General features: G+C 34.3%; 1 protein-coding gene across 1 annotated transcript; it reads right to left on the bottom strand.

The window, feature by feature from the left end:
- Positions 1 to 337: 337 nt before the first annotated feature.
- Positions 338 to 25960, bottom strand: LOC123536323 (doublecortin domain-containing protein 1-like). Its single transcript, XM_053535574.1, has 30 exons — positions 25934 to 25960; positions 24967 to 25062; positions 24256 to 24438; positions 23502 to 23597; positions 22814 to 22982; positions 21760 to 21874; positions 21234 to 21375; positions 20546 to 20653; positions 20046 to 20231; positions 19566 to 19714; positions 18775 to 18898; positions 17861 to 17948; positions 17325 to 17410; positions 16667 to 16834; positions 15774 to 16020; positions 15084 to 15234; positions 14470 to 14655; positions 13802 to 13993; positions 12989 to 13283; positions 12225 to 12378; positions 11112 to 11371; positions 10481 to 10649; positions 9972 to 10064; positions 9513 to 9656; positions 9133 to 9234; positions 8717 to 8853; positions 8390 to 8482; positions 7658 to 7807; positions 5797 to 5982; positions 338 to 3137 (listed from the first exon to the last, which is right to left on the bottom strand). The coding sequence occupies exons 2-30, from the start codon at positions 25051 to 25053 to the stop codon at positions 3039 to 3041; spliced, it is 4359 nt and encodes a 1452-aa protein (XP_053391549.1). The 5' UTR covers positions 25054 to 25062; positions 25934 to 25960; the 3' UTR covers positions 338 to 3038.
- Between the last annotated feature and the right edge of the window lie 6 nt (positions 25961 to 25966).

Raw genomic sequence — 25966 nt, forward strand, 5'->3', positions numbered from 1 at the left:
ATTGACGTAGGAGCAATCTCATAGTTGGCCGGGTGGGGGACTGGTCATCCTAATCTACCCCTATTTTGGACAATAGACATCTTATCAAAATGCTTATCAGTACATCTAAATGCTCTTTCACATTGGCATACTTTTCTTTTACCTTCTATTATTTCTGAGAGTTTTCTTATCATAACTTTGGGGTCAAAGCATAATTATGCTGTCCCCTTCCCCCACTCTCAAAATTGCGGGAACCAAACCCCCTATTCCCCTGCTCCTGGGCCTGTGATACTTTAAAGTCAATCCTCAAGATACTCAGTGCGATTTCACTTAAAATTCCATTATGAAAACAACAAGATCTAATTCATTTAAGTTTTATTCTAGTCATATTTTATTTTCTACATTTCATAACAAAAACATCTATCACAAGTGACCATAGACAGTCTATCACAACCCATTCTAACACAAGCATGAAACATTTGAAAACCGGAAAAATAAAGTTTAAAAAAATGTTTCCTAACTTCTAAAATGATGTGCCCAAAACAACAAAACCTGTCCAAACCATTATAATAAAAGCTAAAGCTAAACCTTAGAACTTGAGTTTTTCCAGGATACATACCAAATAAATGTCAAGACTTTTATTGATTTGATTTTAGATCTATTTAAAGTCCAAGAAATGCTGCCAGAAGGAACGGTACACTGAATAAAACGTGTACTTTCTATAGGCAACATTTGTCATGACAAGTCATACTAAGGGATGAGCATGGAACTACATTGTAACTGTACATAAATAAGGAACAAGATATAATAGTTTCGTGCTCAGCCCTCTATAATTCATGAACAAAGTTATATTAAACTGTTTGCAGTTGCACAGACAAGCTTACTATTTGACAACTGGAAAAAAAAGATTAAAAACGTTTCCTAAATTTTAAACGGCATAATTATATGTCAAACAGGGACTTTCAAACTTCTGGAGGTAGCGGAACATCTACAGTTGCCCCTTTGTGCATTATTGCAGTCATTGGCATGGAAAATAGACAAATAAAGAATAAACTGCACAAAAAACATATTTAAGCAACATAGATAAAATAAAAATATTTGGTGGACGGAATGTTACAATTTCAAAATGACAAATGTAAATGTATGAGACAGATTGGTTTAAATGTACAAAGAAATAGTTCAGAATGTATGTGAGTGGAGGGTCAAAAAACTTTGTAAATATAGTCCAAACTTCATGGAATGTAAAGAAATTCTTGGTAAATGAGATTGATATATAAAAGATCCAGACTTAATGGAATGTAAAGAAATTCTCGGTAAATGAGATTATTAAAAGATCCAAACTTCATGGAATGTAAAGAAATTCTCGGTAAATGAGATTTATAAAAGATTCAAACTTCATGGAATGTAAAGAAATTCTCGGTAAATGAGATTTATAAAGATGAATTTGACTAACATTTAGACTAATGCAAAATAATTAAAAAATGCTTCTGGCTTTTCATTTATACTAAATGATGTAGTTTCACACCACATGTTGGCCTATCATAAATATATATAAATAAACTGCTCAAAATGTAAAAACAATACACAAACTTTAATACTATCACATATAATAATAAATAATTCATAAAAGTTCATAAGACAGAATATTCAAAAACATAGTTGACACCTGTTTATGATTTACATAAACTTTAAAAACATAAAAATATATTGACAGTTTTGTACACAACTGAGCCGTTTTGTCATGTCAGAATGGTAAAATCATGTGATTAGCTAACAAGTGCTCTAAATACAAGTCTCTGAAATTAACATTAATACCTAGACCCTTGAATTTTTTCCATGATACTTATATTTTATTTCATGTACCTTAAAAATACAGACATTCCACACTTCTTATGTTGATAATTTCAAAGACTGTATTTATATCAAAATCAAACAATATCTCTCGAATTTCATCATTTTGAGGAAAGTTATCAAAACTATGGAGATATGACTTTGTGTTAGACACTTCAATTGAAAAATCACAAAACATTGTAAAATTATAACAACTTGGAATTGTTGTGCACATGTAGCATGAAATTACAGTTATCGAATTCACATATAAAGACTATAGTATAAAAGTATGGAAATACAATGTACTATTAATATCTATGGCAAAAAATATTAGATAAAACAGTTTGACAAAGGCATTAAAAATACAACATAAGAAAGTGCCTTCAAATAAAGCAAAAAACATTTTAAAACACATGATATAATAAAATCATGCTCTCTAAGAAATATATCACAGAATATAAGTTTGTGAATTTCGATTCAATTTGAACACTAGTATCTAGCACAATTTCAACATATACAACACACAGTATTTACAACGGGCTAATAATAGACAACTAAACTAGTTGTATATAACAGCTTTTATAAGTCAATCTTCACAATAAATAACAATGGTAGAAATTCAAATGTCATTCAAACATAGAGTATTTGTAAAATAGAAAAAGTGGAATTCGATCATCATGAACAACCATTAGTTCAATACTGAAAATGTATTGGTATAAGCCTTTCAAAAAAAATTACTGGTAGCTCCTTTAAAACCAAGCCAGATACGTTGCCTTCTGATGGCAAGTCATTATTGGCTGATGATATGTTAACATTCTGCTGATGATTTATCAATGTCGGCCGATGATATTCAGCATCTGATTATGACATGTCAGCTGATGATATGTCAATATCGGCTGATGATAAGTAAATGTCTGCTGAATGTAAGTCAATGTCTGCTGATGATATGCCAACATTAGCTGATAATATGTCAACATCTGTTTGCGACATGTCTGCTGACGTTATGTCTATATTTTAAACAACGTTCTCATACAAAAGTTCTACAGCCATCTAGATTGGCACTCATGCATTCCGTGTCTGTATTTATCTACATAAAGTATATTCACATTCTACTTTCTACCCTGATAAGTCAGAAGTCTGTTTCCCATCAACATTTCACTTTGGGTCAGAGGCTATGTCAGTACTTTCCCTTACTTTGCCGCAGAGGCTAGTATGTCAGTACTTTTCCCTTACTTTGCCTTGGCAGTCTGGGGCCTTGTTGTACTTTGGGTTCCTTGATCACCACTGGTCAAAGGTAGCGCCAGTGCTGGGGGTCCAAATGGATCAACCTGTATGACAAAACATGAATTTAATTAGTTATTGTTTAAAGATTCTTTTCAATGAATAAGCACTAAATAACCTTTAGTTATATATTTATATGCAGACACAACAGTGTCAAAAAAAATTACCCTCAGATTTCTTTACTGCATAATATTTAAAAATTGAAACAAGTCTGATATTTATAACTGAACAATAAATGAGCCGTACCATGAGAAAACCAACGTAGTGCATTTGCGACCAGCACAGATCCAGACCAGCCTGCACATCTGCACAGTCTGGTCAGGATCCTTTCTTTTTGCTGTTTCTCTAATTGCAATAGGCTTTGAAAGCCAACAACATGGATCCTGACCAGACTGCGTGGATACACAGGCTGGTCTGGATCCATACTGGCTGCAAATGCACTATGTTGGTTTTCTCATTGTGTGGCTCAGATGTCAAGCTGAATCTTCATAATTTACCTATTATATATTCTCAACTGCAAAAAAGGAAACTTTCTAAGTAATCTTACAACATCACACGTACACTATTTACAATATACTGTATGAACAATATTTCAGCCAGATCTCAACTTGAACTGCAAGGAAGACTGCAGGTTGGGAGTTGCAATAAAAATCTTATTCATCTTTTGTACAATTTTACAGATGGGTAATGGCAATTTTACAGCTACTTGTGCAAAACAATGGATACATTTTAAGCGGCAAGCTGGTTGCATATCAGTCTAAACCCCCACCTCTCCCCATCCCAACCTCCCACTGCCAAGGGAGCAAACTCTTGTTAACTGACTTTGCTATCTGAGTAAAATAAATTTAAAACAAAAGTGGAATTAACTCACAACTTTCATGAAGCCATATATAGGCATCATAGCATTATATTTGTTTTGTTTTGTTGAATTTTAAGTCACTCTCACATAATTTTATATCATACAATAACTTTCCTGCTTTTATGGAGACTGTTACCTCACAAATGCTTCTCTCAACACTGTTTCTGGCATGGGCAGGCACCTGGGTAGAATGGTAACCTCTTATACCCAGATGGATGGCATCCTCACAGGATGACCTGATCTCGGCAAGGTGAAAGGCAAGTAATTCAGAGTCAGGAATCCCATTCATTCAGGACAGTGAGCCCCCCTCCACCCTTTCTCCCAATGTTCCCATAACCATAATATTGTTAAATGATTTTGGAAGCAATTTATATATCCAAACACATATAGCACAAGTAAATGTAGTATAAAACTCCTCACTGGTTTAAATTCACTGAGCAATATCTGTTCTAATCTAGACTACTATACAATATAACGGATAATGGAGAACACAACACGTGATCACCACACAATGGCTTGGTACCTCAAACATACTCCCAGACAGAGATTTCATTATCTATTACCAAAGAAATAACATAATTAAGATGCATAGACTAACAGGCAACTTTCTGCAAGTTACCTACAAGATATGGATATTTACTTCATGTTTCTCATAGAACCTCAGTTATGTAATGGCGGTCAGTTTACATAAATGTTTCGGCATCAATTCTGCCTTTTTTATTTACAATCTTACGACTTTTAGCCATAATAAATCGAAGAACATAGCATTATATAATAAAAAAAAAATCCCTACTGCCTGTGGCATTTTATTATGAAAAATCCCTACTGCATGTGGCATTTTATTATGAAAAATCCCTACTGCATGTGGCATTTTATTATGAAAAATCCCTACTGCCTGTGACATTTTATTATGATAAATCCCTACTGCATGTGGCATTTTATTATGAAAAATCCCTACTGCATGTGGCATTTTATTATGAAAAATCCCTACTGCCTGTGACATTTTATTATGAAAAATCCCTACTGCATGTGGCATTTTATTATGAAAAATGCCTGTGGCATTTTATTATGACAAATCCCTACTGCCTGTGGCATTTTATTATGAAAAATCCCTACTGTATGTGGCATTTTATTATGAAAAATCCCTACTGCCTGTGACATTTTATTATGAAAAATCCCTACTGCATGTGGCATTTTATTATGAAAAATGCCTGTGGCATTTTATTATGACAAATCCCTACTGCCTGTGGCATTTTATTATGAAAAATCCCTACTGCCTGTGGCATTTTATTATGAAAACTCCCTACTGCATGTGGCATTTTATTATAAAAAATCTGTACTGCCTGTGATTTTGAACCCAGATCACTCGGTTGTTAACCCAAACTGAATGCTCTAACCACTGAGCCAAACATCGACTCTCTGACGCAATTGTCAGAGATTTATAGGCGCTTTGTATATAAATGATCGTAACACTTCCCCTGTTCAAAGTCATTATTTATGATGACGTACAAGCAATTTTGGCTTAAGATATAGTCGGTATCCTGGACGAGACAAAACCTACAGAAAAATTACTCAATCTACAGGAACCGACATTTCCCGTACATAACTCAGTGGTAAAGAATGGATGATTACAGATATAATATCTTTGTCAATTCATTGCAAGAACAACTGGTATGCTAGAGGATATAATTCAATAATGTTTTGCAAGCTTTACTATCAAAACTGAGCTAAATTTACTTGTAGAGAAAAAAACTTCAACTTCAAACTTCAAACTTCAAAAAGAACAGATTTGATATGACTAAATTCCCAATCAATACACCTTGTCAATCAATTCTGTCAATACTTACATTAACTTTAGGGTTAGCTGGTGCTTCAACATGGACATCTGTAGATGTAGGACCATACTGTTTGTGTGCACGTGACCAGTTTGCCTTGATCTCTATATCCAGTCTACTAGATTGTCCCTGTTTGAATGGTTTACCAGTTGATACACAAACCAACTCATCCTTCTGTATTTTTGAGAATTTCGTTACCTAGGTAACAGAATGTGTTTCATGAGTAACATTAGCCCAGTCAGGTAGTTAAATGAATTTATTTTAAACAAAAAGAGCTGTCTGATGACAGCGCGCTCGACTATTCGAAGAATTGATTGAAGAAAGGGGTCGAAATATTTCCACAGATATTCAGACAAAAGAAATAAATAGATTAGACAAACAATGTTCCTGTATTTCTTTGATTTCGATAAGTCTTGCACTAAATGGCAATGTATGAACCAATATTAAAGTCCAAAAAGGGCCATAATTCAGTCAAAATAGTTATGTACTCTTGCCTACAGATGGAAATCATAATGATAAACAAGTGTTCAAAGTTAAAAGCCATATGTCAAATAATTTTGGACTTGTATGAAAACAGAACCAATTTCAAAGTCCAAAAAGGGCCATAATTCAGCCAAAATAGATGACAGAGTTATGTACTCTTTCCTACAGATAGAGACTATTATACTAAACAAGTGATAAAAGTTTCAAAGCCATATGTCAAACACTTTACAAAAAATATGAACTGGTACTGAAAACTTAACCAAGATTTTTAAGTCAAAAGGGGCCATAATTCAGCCAAAATCCTTGATGGAGTCATGTACTCTTGCCTATAACTGGCCATGGTGATGGTAAACAGGTGTTGAAAGTTTCAAAGCTTTATCTCAAAAGACTTTGTCAAAATTTGAACTGGTACGAAATATTAACCCAGATTTCTAAGTCAAAAAGGGCCATAATTCAGCCAAAATCCTTGATGGAGTTATGTGCTCTTGCCTATAACTGGAAATGGTGATGATAAACAAGTGTTGAAAGTTTCAAAGCTTTATCTCAAAAGACTTTGTCAAAATACGAACTGGTACGAAAAACTTAACCAAGATTTCTAAGTCGAAAGGGGCCATAATTCAGCCAAAATTCTTGACGGAGTTATGTGCTCTTGCCTATAACTGGCCATGGTGATGGTAAACAAGTGTTGAAAGTTTCAAAGCTTTATCTTAGAAGACTTTGTCAAAATATGAACTGGTACGAAAAACTTAACCAAGGTGTGACGCCGACGCCGTGTTGAGTAGGATAGCTCTACTTATTCTTCGTATAGTCGAGCTAAAAATGTCTCTAAAAACACTGAATAAAAGAAAGTAAAAGAAATCAGAGGTATAAATATTTTAAATGTTATATTTTACATAAAAACAAATTAAAATCTTATGATAAATATAATTCTAACACATTTATTTTCCTAATTAACAAATAAGACTGAAAGTGTGTATTAATATGCAATAAAGTCCCTGTTTGTATATCACAATTATTACGTCACAGTGTCAAAGATTAGGTGGTTGTTGTCAAATATGTAGACAATAATGCATGATACTGTGCAAGAGTCAAAATAATACATATCTCAACCACTGAGTGATTTTCTCTTGTAGAAAATCTGTTTTTGTTTTGCTCAGATGTGCATTATTATGACACTGCTCTGGCTACTCTTTCATGATATAATTCCTTCGCATCTGAACTTTTAACTATGATTTTAATCAATTCTGTGGGGGACTACTTTTCGTGGAATTTGCAATTGCAAATATCCGAGGTATATTCTTTCTTCAGAAAGTTCGTTTCACTGATTCTACTCATATACACTCAGAAAATGAAATATACTTTCATGTTAATGGTGAAAAATTTACCATACCTCTTTCCCCTCCATTGTGAAGAACCTTTTGGCAGGTTGCCAAAGATTGAGCCTCATTGTAGCACTATCAAGGAGTTGTTGGAAACTTTCACCCCAGATGTATGTAGCACGTTCAACAGATTCCCCATTAGGATAAGCAAGTATACGTTTCTGAAATAAAATTAAGGAAAAAATGGTAAGTTTGTAACCTAGTTAACTCCCAGTAATTCACAAACCCACTAGTCACCCCCCCCCCCCCCCCCCCCCCCACACACACAAAAAAACAAAACAGCTGGGTACAGTTTTGAATACTTGGGTTACTTCATTATTCAATATGTGGTTTTCAAACTGGCAGGTCTCGAGACTATCTGACCTTTGTACGACCTGATTTATAAAGTCAAATAGTTTTTTGGGGTTTCATGTTACACTAACACAGTTAAGGTCATATGGTGACTTTTTCAGCTTTTGATGAAGACCACTGAATGCTGAAATAAGCACTGATCCCGACAAGGGCGGGTACCTGGGTAGAACCAGTGACCTTTTGTAAACCAGCTGGATGGCTTCCTTACATGGAGCTTTCTACATGTAATGTTTGTAACCCAATTTAACGAGGGGCGATTGATTCAATGGCAGGTACCATAAATCTTAACAAAAATGTACATATCTACTGTATGCTTGAAACTAATATCTGTGTCATTTATGACAGCTGACCCATATATTCTGACATTAAGAAACTCGCAATTATCATCTTACAGTATCTCGTTGTTTGTAAAGGCTTTTACTCATGTCTAACACCAACGGAGTTGTTTTCTCTCTTTGGTATTTCTTCACTTCAGCAAGATGCTCCTAGAAATGACAAAAATATTTAAATATAATATATAATGTAACATAAATGTATGCTTTATTTAAAGTGATGTATGATTAACAGACAACATGCATTACAAAGCTCTTGCAGCACTAACAAGGAATCCAGAAACTGACCTGGGTTTAATTTACTTCCAAGTACAACCCTTTAAATAATGATTGCCAATAAAGGGACCTACCAACATCAGTTTTTATATATGATTACGTTAAGCTTACCTGTAGTTTATGTACAGTGTCATGTTTTTGTTGTTCCTCAGCAGTTGGTTCCTCCCAATGACCTTCAACTATCACAGGTTTATTACTGTTCTTTGTACCCTTGTACTCTCCCGGGCTCAACTCATCCAGTCTTCTTCCTAAAGAAAACAGATACATCCAGATAATATCATGTTGCAACATTCCTTTTGTATGAGCTGGTTCAATTCAAAGAATATTTGTTTTTGTAAAATCAAGTAATAACCAATCAGATCCTGGAGTTTATGAGTTGTCTCCCTTTTAAGCTTCATGACCTTGAACTCTGGTATCTGCTGAAATTCTCAATATATCTTAATGGTTTTCTTGTTTTGTCTGTCTAATTTATTTGTGTTTAATATACAAGTTTCAACAAGCAAATTTACATTCTTACAAATGAATACCTTTCATTTGCCGGAGTACATGTTTCTCAATGTCCAACTCGACTGACACGGCTGACCTGAATGCCCTCTTCTTCTTTCTGTTCTCCATCTTGGACTCAACAACTACAAAAATTATAACACTTGTTTAAAATATCCTTACCCACATTTCAAAAATTAAGTTGAACAACCTAATTTTTGCAATTTTACAGAATCAGCGTGGAATTGTATTATAAACTATTTTTAACTGATTGATCCAACTAATTTATTACAGTTTTTTTTTCAATATATAAACTATTCATCAATCTAAATGTCACAGAGAGTTGTAGTCTGTCATTGTATAATATGGTTACTATGGTTACAATGATTATGACAAGGTGATAAAAATCAATGTTTATACTAACCTTCTGGTGGAACAAAAGGTTTGCCGCTGGATACCCATATTTCTATTGGATAGCGAAGAATAGTTTCCTCCGAGGGTAGACGCACTTGACTCAGTAAATATTCTCTTTGTCGAGATGTCTTATCTGCCTCCTTATCGTCTGTTTCTATTTATAGAACATAACATCATCTGTTTCTATTTATAGCACACAACTCAATTGCTCAAAAACAAATTAATAAAAGCTTTTCTCAAATTTTAGTATTTATTTCTGATTATCAGCAAAGTCAACTTTCAAAACACATTTTTAGTCAATGATCATGTTAAAGATTCACATTGTAAATGTCACATGTCAGTCCATTTCTGTTGAAATATGACTACTGAAAGAAATGGATGTTTTTAACTGCATAGATCTTGATTCTATAAGCATTGTTATGTTCTTCAGACCTGTACTAGTATAATGTCATGCTAAGACCATGTTTACCTCCTTTGTCTGGCCCCTCTCCCACGTCATCTTGCCCCTCCCCTTCCTTTTCCTGTCCTTCCCCTTCACCTCGCTGCAGGTTTTCATCCTCATCTTAAAAAAAAATAATGTATTTGATAATCAAAATGTCCAAACAAGATGTTTAGCAAGTGCATCGGTTTTTCATGCATTTCACAGAAAAACTGGATTTACTGATGTTAAGAACAAATTTTCAATTTATAAAATTTACTTTCTTAACATGTTTATCTTGAAAATTGTTATCACTGGGAAACATTTCTAATCTCCTCAACAAAACAGCTGATAAATAAACTATAACCCCATTTCACTACATATACTTAATAATTAAGCAATGTTCTGAATAGATTTTTTTTCTTTTTACTCTCCTGGTTCTTCGCTACCTGGAGATTTTAAGTGATATTTTGTGTCTACCCTCCAAGGTCCCTGTAATTTGTCAAATTCTTCAAAGATTCCAATCCAACTTAAACTTAATTGAAAATAGCAGCTCTTACCTTGTTTACCCTGGTATAGTTTTTCCAGATGATCCGCCATCAAGGTTTTGTAGTTCTGTATCGCCCAGTCAATGAGGTCCTCTATCTCAACAACCATTGTACCGTCCTCCGTGTACATACGTACTGCCGCCTGGTTTAGTCCTAGTCGCAGAGTACACTGGTTCAGTATCTGTGAAATAAATACACAGAAATTTTTTATCTTACTAACTGCTGAACCAAACAACCTACCATATTTACCCATCTATAAGATGATCCTTCTATAAGACAGGTTCCTTTAATTACTTTAAAATCGGCAGTATTTTGGGGACTCTTTTATAAATACATTACGTCAATGAAACTGACTCACTTATTAGATGAAGCCCGACATTATATCTAATTTTTAAGGAGAAAAAAATTAGTCTTATAATATATGTGAGTAAATACTGTATATAAAGTATTCAGGTTGAGCAGTCTACAATTCCTATAATATAGAGAGTTTACGAGGGTGTTCAATAAACACCCGCATAAGTGCTCTCATTTCTTCATGTATAAACAAAGTCTGATGAAACTGTTACTTAATGTAGATATGGGAATACTTAGTTGATATACCAATATTATATTTTCTTTGGACAAATAATAAGTAAGTACTTACACCAATTATGCTGGAACCACAGATTATCTCCCCTGGTCTCATCCTACCCTCTCCATTCTTGTATGCTAGCACTTTTACCGTCTGAACAGTCTTTGCTACATTAATTTCCTTCGTTATCACCCTTGCACTGGTCTCTTCAGATAGTTTAGCCAATTTTTCCTCCCATTCTTGCAATGTAAGTTCATACTCATGTGCAGACAGATCCACTTTACCATTAACAACATTGAAACTACCAATCTGCTGTAGTCCTAACTTCTTTGCTGAAATGTTACGAGAATTAAAGAATGAGACATCAGTTTAAAACTGTTGTTTTGACATTCAGGACCATAAGTTAAAGACCCTTTAATTTTCACCAGCCTACCCATTTTTGAATACCAGAGGTCTATCACGGTCCCCTGGTTGAACCTCTGGTACATTTCAAAGATATTTTTAGATTCAATAAATTTTTCTGCCAATCCGAGTTTTTTCTTTAATAAATATTTGCAAAACTCCTTCACCAATCAAAGCATCTGTGAAAAGCATGGCCATGAATGCAACAGGGAATATTTTTGTTTCTTGAAGTAAATTTTGGAACATGTGAACCTTTAATCAAAGTAGAGACTGGTTCTGACTAAGATCTTAACCATTTTTCTATTTAACGTAGTAGATCCATATCAACAATCAGAAACTTCTATGCAAATTATGTCTTCTTGTTTGCTTTTTTGGCAGTTCTTGTCCATTAACGTAGCTTAACAATCACATGGCTTTGCAAGTTTCGAAATAATACTGGAATTGTATGCGGAAATATGTAATAGAGCAAAACCAGCCAATCGCCTTTATGGGTCCACTACCTTAAAACTGAGGAAATAGAGTAGATCTACTCTGAATAAAACACAATCATTCTGTAGATTATAATAAAGTTCAAACTGTAAGTGAATAGTTTCAGACAACCACATTACCGTTACATACCAAGACAGAGATTATATCATGTTTAAAATCCATTTCAAGTCTTATCGTATTTACTTAAAACATATCTAAATCTGAAATGGTTTACCCTATCTTACATAATGAAAACGGAAGCCATAGAAATAACAATATTACAATTCTGGATCTGTACAAGGAATAATGACTCACCATTGCCCATTGCACAAGAAAACTGTGTATTTTCTGGTAGTTTTGAAATCTTATATCTGCCTCTCATAGCACGTGCACAAGACATGCAAACCTTTATGCGCTTCAATGTAGCCCTGTCAGTTGATGTTTGCATGGGGACATCAGCTGTATAGCCCTACAAGACAAATGATATCATGGTGAATGATTTAGTGATTTTACGTCACACGAACATGATTCAACTAATTTGATGACTTTTCTGCTGGTAATAGCACAGGAAGGCCCAGAACGTCTCTTTTGGCATTATTTTGGGCAAAGCAGGCACCAGTGTAGAACCCCATACTCTTGCCTACTTAACTAGGTATTACAAGATCATCTTATCTTTTCTCTTCTCTAATGTACCGACAAGCTACATATGCACATTGTGATGTTATATTATGACATCATATGCTGTATGTGTGATTTATATGTTTGAAAATTATGCAATGAGATAAACAATAGGCAAGAAAAATGATCTTTCTTGTCTAAGTAGGAAAGGTGTTTTCCTAACCCTTGGATTAACACACATAAAAACCCTTGCTATCACTTGATTTTCCATTCTTCAATGTCTGCTGAGGTGGAAAAAGCCTATGTTACAGATATAGGCATGTAAGATCCACAAAGTCATTATCTTTTGTCAAAACTATTTCAAGTGGGGTTCCGAACCACAGAGGTCAGGGGCAAGCAATTCAACAAATAATGTCTGGTAGTGCATTCATCAAATTTTAAAGTACACAATTTATACATACTGGCTGGTCAATCTTTGAAGTGTTTGCAATAGCGTATGTACAAACATCGGCCTTGTTGGCAGCGGTTATCTCCTTGTCCGGAAGATCTGCGTAAAATGCATGAATAAATCCAGTTTCAGCATCGTATCTCCATCTTTGGTGAGCTTTACCAAACTCGTTAGTTCTACGACTCTGCAACGTAACCTTGCACCCAAAGAAGGTCAAAGGTCGACCTTCCTCATCTTCCGCAAAAGGTTCATTATTTGGCATGGAAACTGTGAGCACTGCTTGTTGACTATGTCTAGGACGAATTTCTCTGTAACAGAATGACCTTTATTTTTTCATTCTGTTCACTTGCAAATTCTAACATACAAATAATATATAGGTATTGTTATACACATACATTTACGTATATACAATTCCTTTGTAACTGCAGTGGTTAAACATTTATCAATGTCACATGCTACATGATGGCACATCTCTTAAAATAGCCCCACAACCTTAAAAATAGCACATAATTCTAAAAAAAAAAAAAATCTTACAAATATGTTAAAGACATATACATGTATACAATATCATGAATATCCAACTGATATACTTGCAACATTATTCAAAAATAAATATTATGGTCTCCAAATAATCATGTTTTTGTAATCAGATTTGTAATGTTATAAGCATTATCGCACATTTTCTCATTTATATTTTCAGTACAGTACAGTTTCAGTACAGTAAAATATCACAATGTACCTCAAAATGTCAATATCATCCCCAAATGCATGTGACATGTACATACTGTATAACTCACAAAGACCATTAAGTGTGACAAACATTTACCCATTTTCTCTCATAAGCCACTGCTGGTATATATCGTCTGGTCTTCTCTTTACTAGATGAACTTCGACAATACGTCCCTCAGGCTCTGACACACCTAGCACCAGCTGGCGGTTATTTGCCAGCGCAATATAACCATCTTCATACACAAACCTCTGTAGCGTATCTCGTGAAATCTTTGTTACTGCTTTAGGTCTAAAAGGATGTAAAAATATATTCTTATAAAATCTCAAATATATTCCTGGTAATGTTTTTGTTCCTAAAACACTGACTGCCCAAGAAGTACATTGCCTAGAGACCGTTAATTTAAGAATAAACTGTACCAGTAAATGTTCAAATTTTTAGCAAGCATTTACCAACTGCAAAATACAAAAAAAAGAGATCCATTTGCATATTCAGTCATAATCTCTACATAATTTTCTGTTTAGTGCCATTTTTTCAAGTTTTTCAGGTATATAAGGGCTGATGTTTCTTATTCTCCACATGTAACTGCCAATTTCTTCATATTCAGAGGCGGAGGTCGATCAATTTCCAACAAAATGTCTTCAATCAACTCACTCGCTTGTGGATCAAACTCATGACCCATGATCCTGAAATCTGTGCTCTCCCTACTGAGCTAAACTGGTGGGCTCATACCCAACAATTTAGCTTTTCACTTAATGAAGACTTACTTGTATTTCTCATACATCTCCCTGTCAGTAAACTTATTTGCCTCAGGATCATTGTCAAAACTGTTATTAACGTTAACAAGTCGTTCCCACGGCCACTTCAGATTGTTCAAACGCTGTTCAGATTTATCATGCGATTTCTGGTGGAACTTGAACCTGTTTTCAGGGTCGTCCATCTCCTCCACATTCCTGGTAATACAAATAAATACAATGAAGACAAACACCAGAAATTAAGTATTATTTCATATAAATCATTCCTTGATAAAAATCATTCCTCACTAAAACTCAGATTCTAAGTACTTTAATTGGGAAAAATATGTGCCTTGAGCAGAGTTAATCCCTTTAAGCTATTTTACTGCTTTTAAAATTTTGCAAAAATTTTGTTCTTTATATACATATGAATAGATCTGATTTTCAATAAATGGTGCTGAACTCTTTGGCAACATTAGCTCAATATAATTTCCCCCAAATTCGTACTTTATACACCATTTAAATCTTTTAACGACATGGTAACATCATAACCATGTGATGAGTAGAAGTGTTCATGAAGCTGTTTTAACTGCTTATTCTAGGATACTTTTCATAAATATGTATAAAATGACTACAGAAAATCTTACTGTAATTGAGGGTTGGAATCGACACTTGGTGGTTTTCCTGAGGCCATACTCTGTCTTTCTATTTCTACGTCATCATCATCCTTGGACCACTGTCGGTTCACGATGACAGGTACTCCCGGAGCCATACTCGGATCCACTTGCAGAACATATTCTACATTATAAAAATCAAATACAAATTATGATTTCTTCACCTGTGATACCTAGGCCCTACATTCAACAACATTCCAAACTATTCACTGGGAAATGAAGCACAAAAGTTGTATAAAGGTTTTTTCAAAGGGATCAAATATGGACTGTTAAAGTTAATTTGCAAATAAATCTCAACTTATAAGTGAATGTTAAAGTCCAAATTGATTTCTTTTGAAGAATTTATATATAGCCGTCACACATCATATCCACATAAAGTCTACTGATCCGCATCATCATTTGTGATTTGCATATTCTTTAAGATGTTACCCAAGCATACTTTGGAACATGACGCTAAATCATTTACTATTCTAACAGTCTATGTTAAAAGCATTTGATCATTTCAGAGATCTATAACTTGAGATGTTTGCAGCATTTGATTAATTATAATGTTTAACAATGTAAAAAAGAAAAACTATAGATGCCTCTGACCTCAAAACACTTTAATCATGTCCATGTTTTTCATACCTATATGGTGACCACTCATCCTAAGTATATACTTACTTTCGGGGTTTCTCAGCGCAGCATACTGTCTCATCTTGGCAACATCCTGAGATATCTGAGACAACAGGTATCGTCGTTGCTGTTCCATTTTGGTGAGATGAGGGTCAGTCCAGATCTCTCCACATGATACATACACCAGCTGGTCACGTTTCAATGTTTTCAATGAGAAATGTTCGTTACCGTTCTCATCAAACAGTCGCCGCCCAGCAAATGGAAGACTGAGTAGTGATGTGCAATGGTCGAGGAACTGATGAAAGATTAAATACATTGAACACATAAAATGTTTAGTGTATAAATAACTCATTTGTTTATACTGTTTTGTTAACACGCTTTCTAAGCATCATGTAACAGATATCATGAATCAATTTACAGAGAATCTATTTTTCTGAGGTGACCTTCAAATCATACAAGGCCTTAAAGTCAGCACAAGAAAAATTATTTTTTTTTACAAATTTGTTAGAGGTTTATACAAAAGCCCAGATTACTTCTATATTTTTAAAATGCTGTGTTTGGTCAGAAATGAAAGTAAGCCTTTCTCACGTTTAACTGAAATTAATTTATTGTAAAACAGAATTAACTTTTAGCCTTCAACTAACAATCCCTGTATAAGCATGTCAGTTAGGTTTAGGTGTAAAATTTCTTGAAAAATCAAAGTGTAACAAATTTAGAATAATTCACTGGCTGTGGGACAGTATCATAAAATCCACCTCAAGGATAACCTCATAGGTGGTAACAAAGCTAAATGAAATCTTTTACAACACGTGACTCATCTTATACCCTCTCTGGAGTAAAATGAGATTTTTAAAGGAATTGCATAAACACCAGAAATTCCGGTTTGGTATATAAGAAATGAATTCAAATTTGCATGAATAACTCGTAAGATAAAATCGTACCATGCTGAATTCGAGTTCCCTGACAGAGAGATCTCGACAGTGAAGATTAACATCAAGTTCTATGTTATCTGTTGTGTTATCTTGTTGCGACATCATTGCTTCTTCCTGTTGACGCCGACGGTTCTTCTTGTCTGGTTTTGGTGGCTTTTTAGATAGATCTTTCATGAACTAAAAAATAAATACAACTACATTTATACACAACTGTGATATACAAATCTTTTGGCACTTATTCCCATTTTCCTGAAATTATTTTAAAATGTTTTTCCATAGTCTTCTCTTGTAAAAAAAAAGTATCAATATTTGAAAACGTATCACCAAAAAAATCAAACTGTGAAAATGGCTTATTATTTTATCATTTTCAAATTCTGTAAAGTTAGACAGGAACCTTAAATGTGATACTGGACATGAGACATCATTTTTAACATCATCTTAATATGTGCTGTTGCATTAACAAGTTTATTCACATCAATAATTTCAATTTTACTCAAGAGCAGAGCTAACATAAGTGTACATGCATATGGAACAAAAGATTATTAACTTTGCATCGAGAAATAGGCTCTCCGTTTTTTCACAGAACGATATGGTACTTCTTAAGTCACAAGTTATTTCTGCATGCAGAAGTCAAGTCTATACAAATCTGTTGATTTATAACTCTTACATTAGTGAGATTTGGACCAACCACTGGGACAGCCATCTGCAGGTTCCTCTCTCCGTTCCGCACCACCAGTAATCTAAGGGGAGTCACTGTAACAGATATATTTCAGTTAATAATTTATCAAAATAAACTCAATAAGAATTGACAACTTGTAAATTCTTTTTTCAAAGCATTTTACTAGCCTGACTTAGACTGCTGTTGGCTCTTCTAGTCCTTTGGGGTCGCGAATCCATTCAGTTTATTTTACAAAGGAGTTCCGCTCAAACTGGTGCTAGGGGGTTTTAGCAGTGGTTTTGCATCATTCAATACCTCTTATGAACTGACTTAACTAAACCATGTCTGCTTTTTAACTTGCTTGGCAGAATTCTATGCTCCTAAAGGATTAACTTGCAGATTTAATCGATACAGAAATGGAAGTCAACACAATTTTGGTATCTGTATTCAATTAATCAATGTTTTCAAACATATCTTGTATTATTTTGTTTACAAATTGCAAGAAAGGGTTACTCTAAGTTACTCTGAATAATTATAAAACATACTTCCAAATAGGCCGTCTTCTGCTTGTTCCTTCTTATGTAATTTTGGAGCAAACGGCAGAATGTACCCCTCCATAGGCCAGTCGTATTCCTGATAAAAATGTTTACAACAGACAATGTATCAAAAGACCACACAAGTGACTGTCCAAAAGTGTTCTCTTAATAAACTGATTCAAGAGAGACAAGTAGAATGTTGAACTGTTGATAAACCATTGTATAAATTAACTTTTAAAATGTGATAAAAAAAAATTTCTAGATCTGTTTTAAGATGACAAACATTTCTCAAAGTCAAATGACTGTGACGATAGTTTGTTTGCTTAACTGCTAGAAAGGTCACTTTGTATACATTTGCCATTGGATAGTAACTGTTTCTGGAAGTTTTATACAATCGTTTAAAAGGTACAATTCATAGTAACACCAGTTTGCCTGATGAGGCCAATTTTATTACTGCTAGTCTTGTACAGAAAAACTCTTAATGGAATATACTGTGAAATCATTATTATTCGTGGGGGATTAATTTTCGTGGATTTCGTGGTTGAGTCACTCCACGAAATTTAATCCCAACGAAGAAGTGGAATTCTCATTCATTTTATGTTCAAAAGTTGAAATCCACGAATTTATATCCCCACGAATTTGCCATTCTGACCTATACCACGAAATTTCATGCCCACGAAATTAAATGATTTTACACTATATTATAGTAAAATGATCAGGCAGGCTCTAAAGTGTTTAATTTATATATAAAGTTGCTAAAACAGGTGGTAACAAGTATGATGTTGACTGCAGCTAACGTTGATAATGGAAAATAATGACCATCAATAATGACCATTAAATTTATTCTATCTAAATTTTAACCAAAATACAAAGGAGCCACTGATGTTTAAGCAAACAGAGTTTCACAATGTTCTAAAGTTTACCATATTGAGAGAGCCATCTGCTTTCACGGGCCATGACAATGCTTGTTTGTTCCATTCTGGGTTTGTAGCATCATTAAACTTCCATTGTCCAAGGTTTCCAATTTTCTCTTGTTTCAGCGCAAACCTTAAATGTAAAATATCATTTACATAATATATGTTTAAGGTATAGCAAACTAAAAACATAATGGTGAAGCTTGGTTTAAATCACATTATGTGAAAATGTGCTTAAATATTATAGTACATTAGAAAATTTCTCTGTGCATATTCAACTTAAGCATATGCAGTGAACTCATTTGTGTGGGCAGGAAATTTTGTGGTTTGGGCAAATACTGCTATTTTATGGAAGTACAAATTCGCTGATTTTCAAATTTTGATACGAATGAATTGCAACTTGATATGTTAGTTGAAATTTAATTTCGTGGATTGATGTAACCATGAATTATTGCACAATAAAATATGGTACTTTTATGATTCATCAGCTCTATCTATAAACATTCATGGTTTTTATTCATGATTGTTTCTTACACCTTAACACATTCCATCAAAATGTATGGCTGCACAGAACAAATATTTATAGCAAGCAGAATTTGAAGATATAAAATAGTTTTGAAGTAAAAAGTATATTTCTGGAGTTAGTTCTTCGCTTTATCTATTTCTTAAGATATAAAACTGAAATATTATTGGGAGACCCAGTCTCTGAATGCAACCATGCCATTGGTCAATTTCAAAAGTGTGTTCAGAAACAACCAATCAGAACCTAGTGTTTTCAGACTGGTCATCAGGAGTTTTACCTTTGGAGTGTTTTGTCTTTCTTGGTAAGGGGTTCGGTCACCACCATATACACCCGGCTGCCTGGCTTCAGTCCCTCTGGTTGAGCGCTGTCCTCTGATTCCTCACCAAATTTCTTACCAAGATATGTCAGTAACATATCTGAATAGGCCTGTAACAGAAATCATTATATGATCCTATTTTGATTTAAAATTTTTAAATTACATATTTGAAATTACTTGACATAATTACACTGAAAATACACAAGGTGAGGAATAAGATGAGATAAACCTAGGTAACAAAATAATTTCTGAGTGACAAATTTGTTTTCTTTCCCCTGTCTCAATAGATCTATCACAGTGGATACAATTTTATACTTTTCTGGATTAATGTGCATTTTACTTTTCAACTGGAATTTAATATAATTGTGTATTGACAAAACTTTCAAACTAAATTCCTCACAACCTCCCCATGCCCAATGAGTATCAATCATTCTGTCTTACCTTAGATGATATCGTGGCATCAGGATTGAACGTCCAGAGTTGGTGCGGATTGCCAATCATCTTCTTCTGTAGTGAGACAACATAGCCGGATACCTTGGTATCCTTGCCAGTCAAGTTTGTCTCAATCTTCACCTCAGTCACAGCGAGGCACAGCTGGGGGAATGGTTTTATGAAGATAAAGCCAGACTGAAAGGTAAAGATAAACTATGCTCATCTAATGTACACACAACTCTTGTTAAAGAGATACCATAATCTTCTCATGTACACACAACTCTTTTTAAAGATATATCATGTTTACTTTCCACTAAAATTATTTTACCATTAGTAATTAATAATCTTCATCAAATGTATTTAACTCGGAAAAATGTATCATTTCACGGATATGCAGAGCTGCATTCACAATTAGACATTAAGAAGTAACTGTCCTTTGCAACTAACAGTTTTTTTTTAGTAGTAGTACATATTCATACTGTGTTCTTAGAAGCCTGTTAGAAGCCTACCTTTGATACAACCCAAATCTGTGATTCAGCCGGCCAGAGTTCTTTATGTCCTATAGGTAACTTGTGGTTCATTATGATTTCTGGGTATAATACCTTCTTGGGGTCTGGCTGCAAAACAAACAGGGAACAAGTCTAAAGTAGTTCACATAGCAAAAAATACAATCAAAATTATAGTTAAATTAATAGAATCATATAAAAGCAATACAACTGATACACTTTCATCCTTCTATTTCAATTTTTCTTCCAAAAAAAAAAAAAAGTAGTTAGGAATAACTAGGAAGGATTTATTGTAAAATCAGAAATAACTGAAGTGAATACATTGTGGCAATTTATGTTTTTTAATGTGTCACGAAAATTCGTCACAGCAAAATCAAGATTTTTATATTTGTAGCTGAAAATTTTACTGCCCAAGTCTACCATTGTGTTTTCAGACTATTTTTGAATTCACGGAATTGTTCACATGTACATTACAGTATACCATATATTCACTATTCAATGTCACCACCCCCTACAAACAAAAGCATCCCCTGATATTCTAGGGGATTTCTTTTATTAAGTTATTAAGGTCATAAGAAAATACCAGCATTATGGTATTCTTCTCTTAAACTTCCTTAAATAAGGGAATATACAGTAAACAAATTATTTCCACTTGGTTAACATGTCTGCTTGGGAGCATAGTGAATTTTACCATAAACTGTAGAAAGTGTCCCCGAGGATCCAACTCTGCCATGCTTGCCATTTGATCAACTTGAGCCTTTTCACCTTCATGTTTACACTTTTCATACTCATATACTGCCGGGAAACCTATACTTGCTTCGTATTTCTCATGACTGAAACATATCGTAAAAGTTTTTTTGACATGAACATTCACATACATTACACAAAAAGTCATATTTATTTTTGGTTAGAAAATGTTACAGGATTTTACTTACAAACAGAATTTCCCTTGGCTACACCTCAAAGGAAAATTCAGATTTACTCCAAATAGGTGTAAACTTTATTTCTCACAGCCCCCTCTGCAAAACATTAGAAATCAGACTTTTGGACAGTCAGTTTGTAAATAGTGACTTCAAACAGTGACATCAGACATTGTCGCTTTTTTACCCTTTCCTTAACATCTTGTTAACTTGTTGTAATTGTACAAATATGTAATTTACTTTTGGGAATAAATACTTTTAGGCTATAAAAAAGACACAACAAACAGCAGCACTTACTCTGCCATGCCTTCAAAACCTTCTTCTGGCATCAGTTGTTCTCTAAGGATCACTTGCTTCTCTTCAAACACATCCTTCCCTTTCGCCATATCAAATATCACTTGCAACGCATATGCTGAAATAATACACATTTGAAATATCACTGGTAATGCATAATTACATCCTGAAACTTAACAAATTTCACAACAAAGCAAAAACAACATTTCTTTCATAAACAGAAAGAACAACAAAACAGAAAAGACAATATCCATTTTGATCAAAATAATACATATATGGAGGATATTTGTTTGTTTTGAGTGAATATGGAATATATCTCACTGAGAAGTGAGAAAATTTCAAATATATGCACGAGCGTGTACAACTAAGTGCGGCTACTATTTTCATCCTGTTTTAAGCAAATAATTTAAAATTCATACACAATGTAATGAAGGGGCGGAGCTATATCTCTCACAGTGTGAAAATATAGATTTCATATTTTCACAGTGTGAGTGATGAAATATGAATATATTTAACTGACAGAATACAGTATTTCATTAGTTAGCATAAAATAAAACATGACATTACAATGATGTAAAGTTATGTTTTCCAGCAGTCAACCACAAAAACTATAGCAGCTTCCTTGCAGGTTAAATTTTACTTTAAGGAAGTCAAACATTAAGATTTATTACATCATGTATTATTGTTTGTAGAATATTGTATGTAAGGAGAATTCATCTATCACTGGTTTAACGCCTATATTGGAATATTAATTTCGAGTCTCGGGTAACTGTTTTTGACAGCATAAAAAGAGCCTAGTTACCAGATGCTCTAATCCAGTAACCATCTACTGGATATTCAAATCTGGATATTCCAGTCTGGTTACCACCTACCAGATATTCCAATCTGTTTGACACTTACCTGATATTCCTACATACCGGTAGACAACCTACCAAATATTCCAATCTGAATACCATCTACTGGACATTCCAATCCATTTACCATCTAAATATTCCAGTCCACATCTACAGCTAGTAAAACATTGTTATAGATATTAATATAACTAAGGCAAACTTACTGAACGGGGAGATGTAAGATTCTCCGAAGGAGACCCAGACCACATCCTCAGTCTGTAGACTGAACACGTCTTTAACTTCTCGTCCAAACTGATTGAAGATCTTCTTGGCTATGGGTGCCAACTTGGGATTTTGCGGATTAACAAATATACCCGATAACTCATCCAACAGCTGTCAAAAGCAATTCAAAGGTAAATACTTATTCGTTATGTAATGCATCTTTTTGTTTTTGTTGGGATTATCATCAAATAGACACAGCTGAAGGTAATATTATGACTTTCGAGCTTTCCAGGGTGGAGGAAGACCCAAGGCATTCATCTAGACACAATTTTAGGTGAATGGAATCAACAAGGTAAAGCCACAAAGGCAGCTGTACAACTTCCCAAAGTGAAACATTTCCTGAGCAAGATTTTGGACCTACAGCAGTAAAGAGTAGGTCATTTAAAGCCAGTGACCTCAACCACTTGACTACTGAGACCCCAGCTTTTAATGATATAGATTATTTTGCATTATATATTTTGTAAACCAATTTAACAACAGTAGATTTGTATGCAAATTCTCTTCACATTATAAAATGACAGATTGATATGGATTGGCTTACACACATTAATAATGACCTTGATAATTATTCAGGCAATCAAGTCCTGCAACTGACCACCACAAATAAACTGTTAAAAGTCTTCAACTTACTCTTTTTAACAAGAGCTCCTTCGTACTTCCTTGGGTAGCTTTGCGTAAGTTGAAATAGAAATCTCTAGGAGCATTCACTGTTCCATTCTCATGCACCTGAAAGATAATTTAAAGGTACAGATTTGAACAAAGAACTAAAGAGGTGGGGATAGTAAAGGGAGGTGACTGAAAAAAAAGGGTTAGTAAAGGGGGGTAATTAAAAAAAGTAAAGTGGATACAGCTATGGTTTTACAGTCATGCTGATCCCTGGTGACATTTTTTTAAATCCATGAATGACAACGTTACATACCAGACACAAAATTTGGGTGGACATTCAGAAAGGGAGATAATTCAAACAGTAAGAGGATTAGATTCATTGTTCTTGCATAAGTTTCAAAACATCATGTCTTTCTGAACACTTATGCAAAGTTCATTTTACAAACCACCCAGCAATGATAAAGTTACACACAGGACAAGAAATCCTGACTGATGGAAGCTTAACTACTGTATGTCACCCATAAACATTAATTAAAAATGGCTTCCTCCTTAGTAAGCTATTTTCTTCTGTTTCAAACTGTTATATCTATTTCGACAGTGCTTCTATTTCAAAACTTATTTCCAAAGTTTGGTTCAATTCTGACCAATTGCTTCAAAGGAGAAAATGTTTAAAGTAGAAATGTCGACACAGGACACTAGACCATCCATATATGAAAACAGCTCACCCTAAAAAAAGATCAGCTGAACTCATTAAGTACAACAATAAAAGTGGCAATACCCTGAGCTTAAGTCCTGGTACTCCCACCATCTTGTATGACTTATCTTGCGGCAGTGTTTTGATATGTCTCATCTTGTAATTAGTCCCCTCTTCCTCCTCCTTATCCAACATCTCCTGTAAGTTCAACAACTTGTCCTCTATCCTCTGTAGAGACTCACTCAACTGATCAATGTCCTTGTCAGTCTGGAAGGGAAGATTATTATAACAGTAATTAATAGATGAGAAGACACATACACTAGCAATGGGTGGATGGGGAAGATATAATTTTAATTAATAGATGGATGGACTGATGGATGGATTTTACCACTATTTAATATATCAAAACTGACAATTCGGATTTAGAATGCATAGGCAGTTGTTGTAGTAATGATATTCAAAATGATGATGATAATGCATACATAATTGTCATCAATGACACAAACCATAATTTCGATGGTGGTGATGATGACCCACAGCAACAACATCAGTTGCCATAGCAATAAAATGGAAGAATGTTGCATATTCATGGCCAAAGGCCATCTATCCACTTATTAAGTTTCACTTATTGTATAATTCTAAAGTTATTGCAGTATCTGGTGGACTGAGGGATAGATGAATATATTAATGTGGGTGGGGGTGAAATAAGTCCTTTCTAGTTCCAACAGGGGACTGACAAATGCACACATGTTTCGATGTTACAGGTTTCAAAATCTATTACATTTATATACTTACATAAGTGAGAGCCTCCTCTACCTCTTCTTTAGACATAGACAGAATTTTGATAGCGACCTTGACCTTGTCTTCCTCTCCATCTTGCATGAAGGAAAGCTGAAATGTATGAATATCCTGCATAAAACCTTATGTCAGTAAGTTTGTATCACTTGTCATTTTCAGAGTACTCACTTTTTATGGACTTTTGAGAAAAATTATTTTTCACCTAAAATGTGTGAGACAGCCCCTTTAAATTATAATACATCTGAACCTGCAGTAGATTTCCTCTATATTAACCTTTAGCCTGCTGGCGGCAAGTGATTCAGCCTCTGCGACCAGTGCAGACCAAGATCAGCCTGCACATCCGTGCAGTCTGATCATGGTCTGCACTGTTCGCTATTTAGTTAGTAAATTTTCAGTAAACACCCTAGTAATTATAAATGGTTTTGCCCAAATTGAATGATGGACCAGTCTATTATAGAAATTTAGCAGGCTAAGGGTTAAGCGACTTCTTGCCTTAAGCAACCAGTCAGCAGCTAACTTTCCAAACTGACATTTACTTCTAATTTCTTTTTGTCATAAGCGGATTCCTGCCTGACACAGCTAGAATGAGTCGCTGCTTAATACAGATTTGACCGTACCTGATACTCATTTCTGCATCTTGTGTATATCTTTTTGGGACTCAAGTCCTTATTCTAGTCTAAAGTCTTAATGTAAAATCAAGGTAGTTGATGTAATAACAACTGGTTAGGTTTGCGGTTTTGGCATTCACGTTTTCTCTGTACGTTTTTTTAGAATTTATTCTCTGGTTGTTATAGATTGTTACAGAAACAAAAGCTCATAGAAATTTCCCTCCTTATTCATATGGCCTACATTGGCATCACAAGAGTTTCGAAATAACATAAATTATTAAAGAGAATACGAAATTACACAGAAACTGCAAACAATCATTACTACTCCACTACCTTTGGCATAACCATCGATATACCTCTTTTCTGAAAACTTTTGCCTCCTTTATGCG

Source organism: Mercenaria mercenaria, unplaced genomic scaffold (assembly GCF_021730395.1).
Source record: "Mercenaria mercenaria strain notata unplaced genomic scaffold, MADL_Memer_1 contig_4928, whole genome shotgun sequence".
Taxonomy (NCBI): Eukaryota; Metazoa; Mollusca; class Bivalvia; order Venerida; family Veneridae; genus Mercenaria; species Mercenaria mercenaria.

Excerpts from the sequence above, each read along its gene's own strand:
- LOC123536323 (XM_053535574.1), bottom strand. The coding sequence starts at position 25,053 with ATGCAAGATGGAGAGGAAGACAAGGTCAAGGTCGCTATCAAAATTCTG. Across the intron at positions 20,654-21,233 it reads GACACTTTCTACAGTTTATG|CCAGACCCCAAGAAGGTATT; the intron begins GTAAAATTCACT and ends TTTGTTTTGCAG. Across the intron at positions 12,379-12,988 it reads CTTCAAAGATTGACCAGCCA|GGCTATACAGCTGATGTCCC; the intron begins GTATGTATAAAT and ends TTTGTCTTGTAG.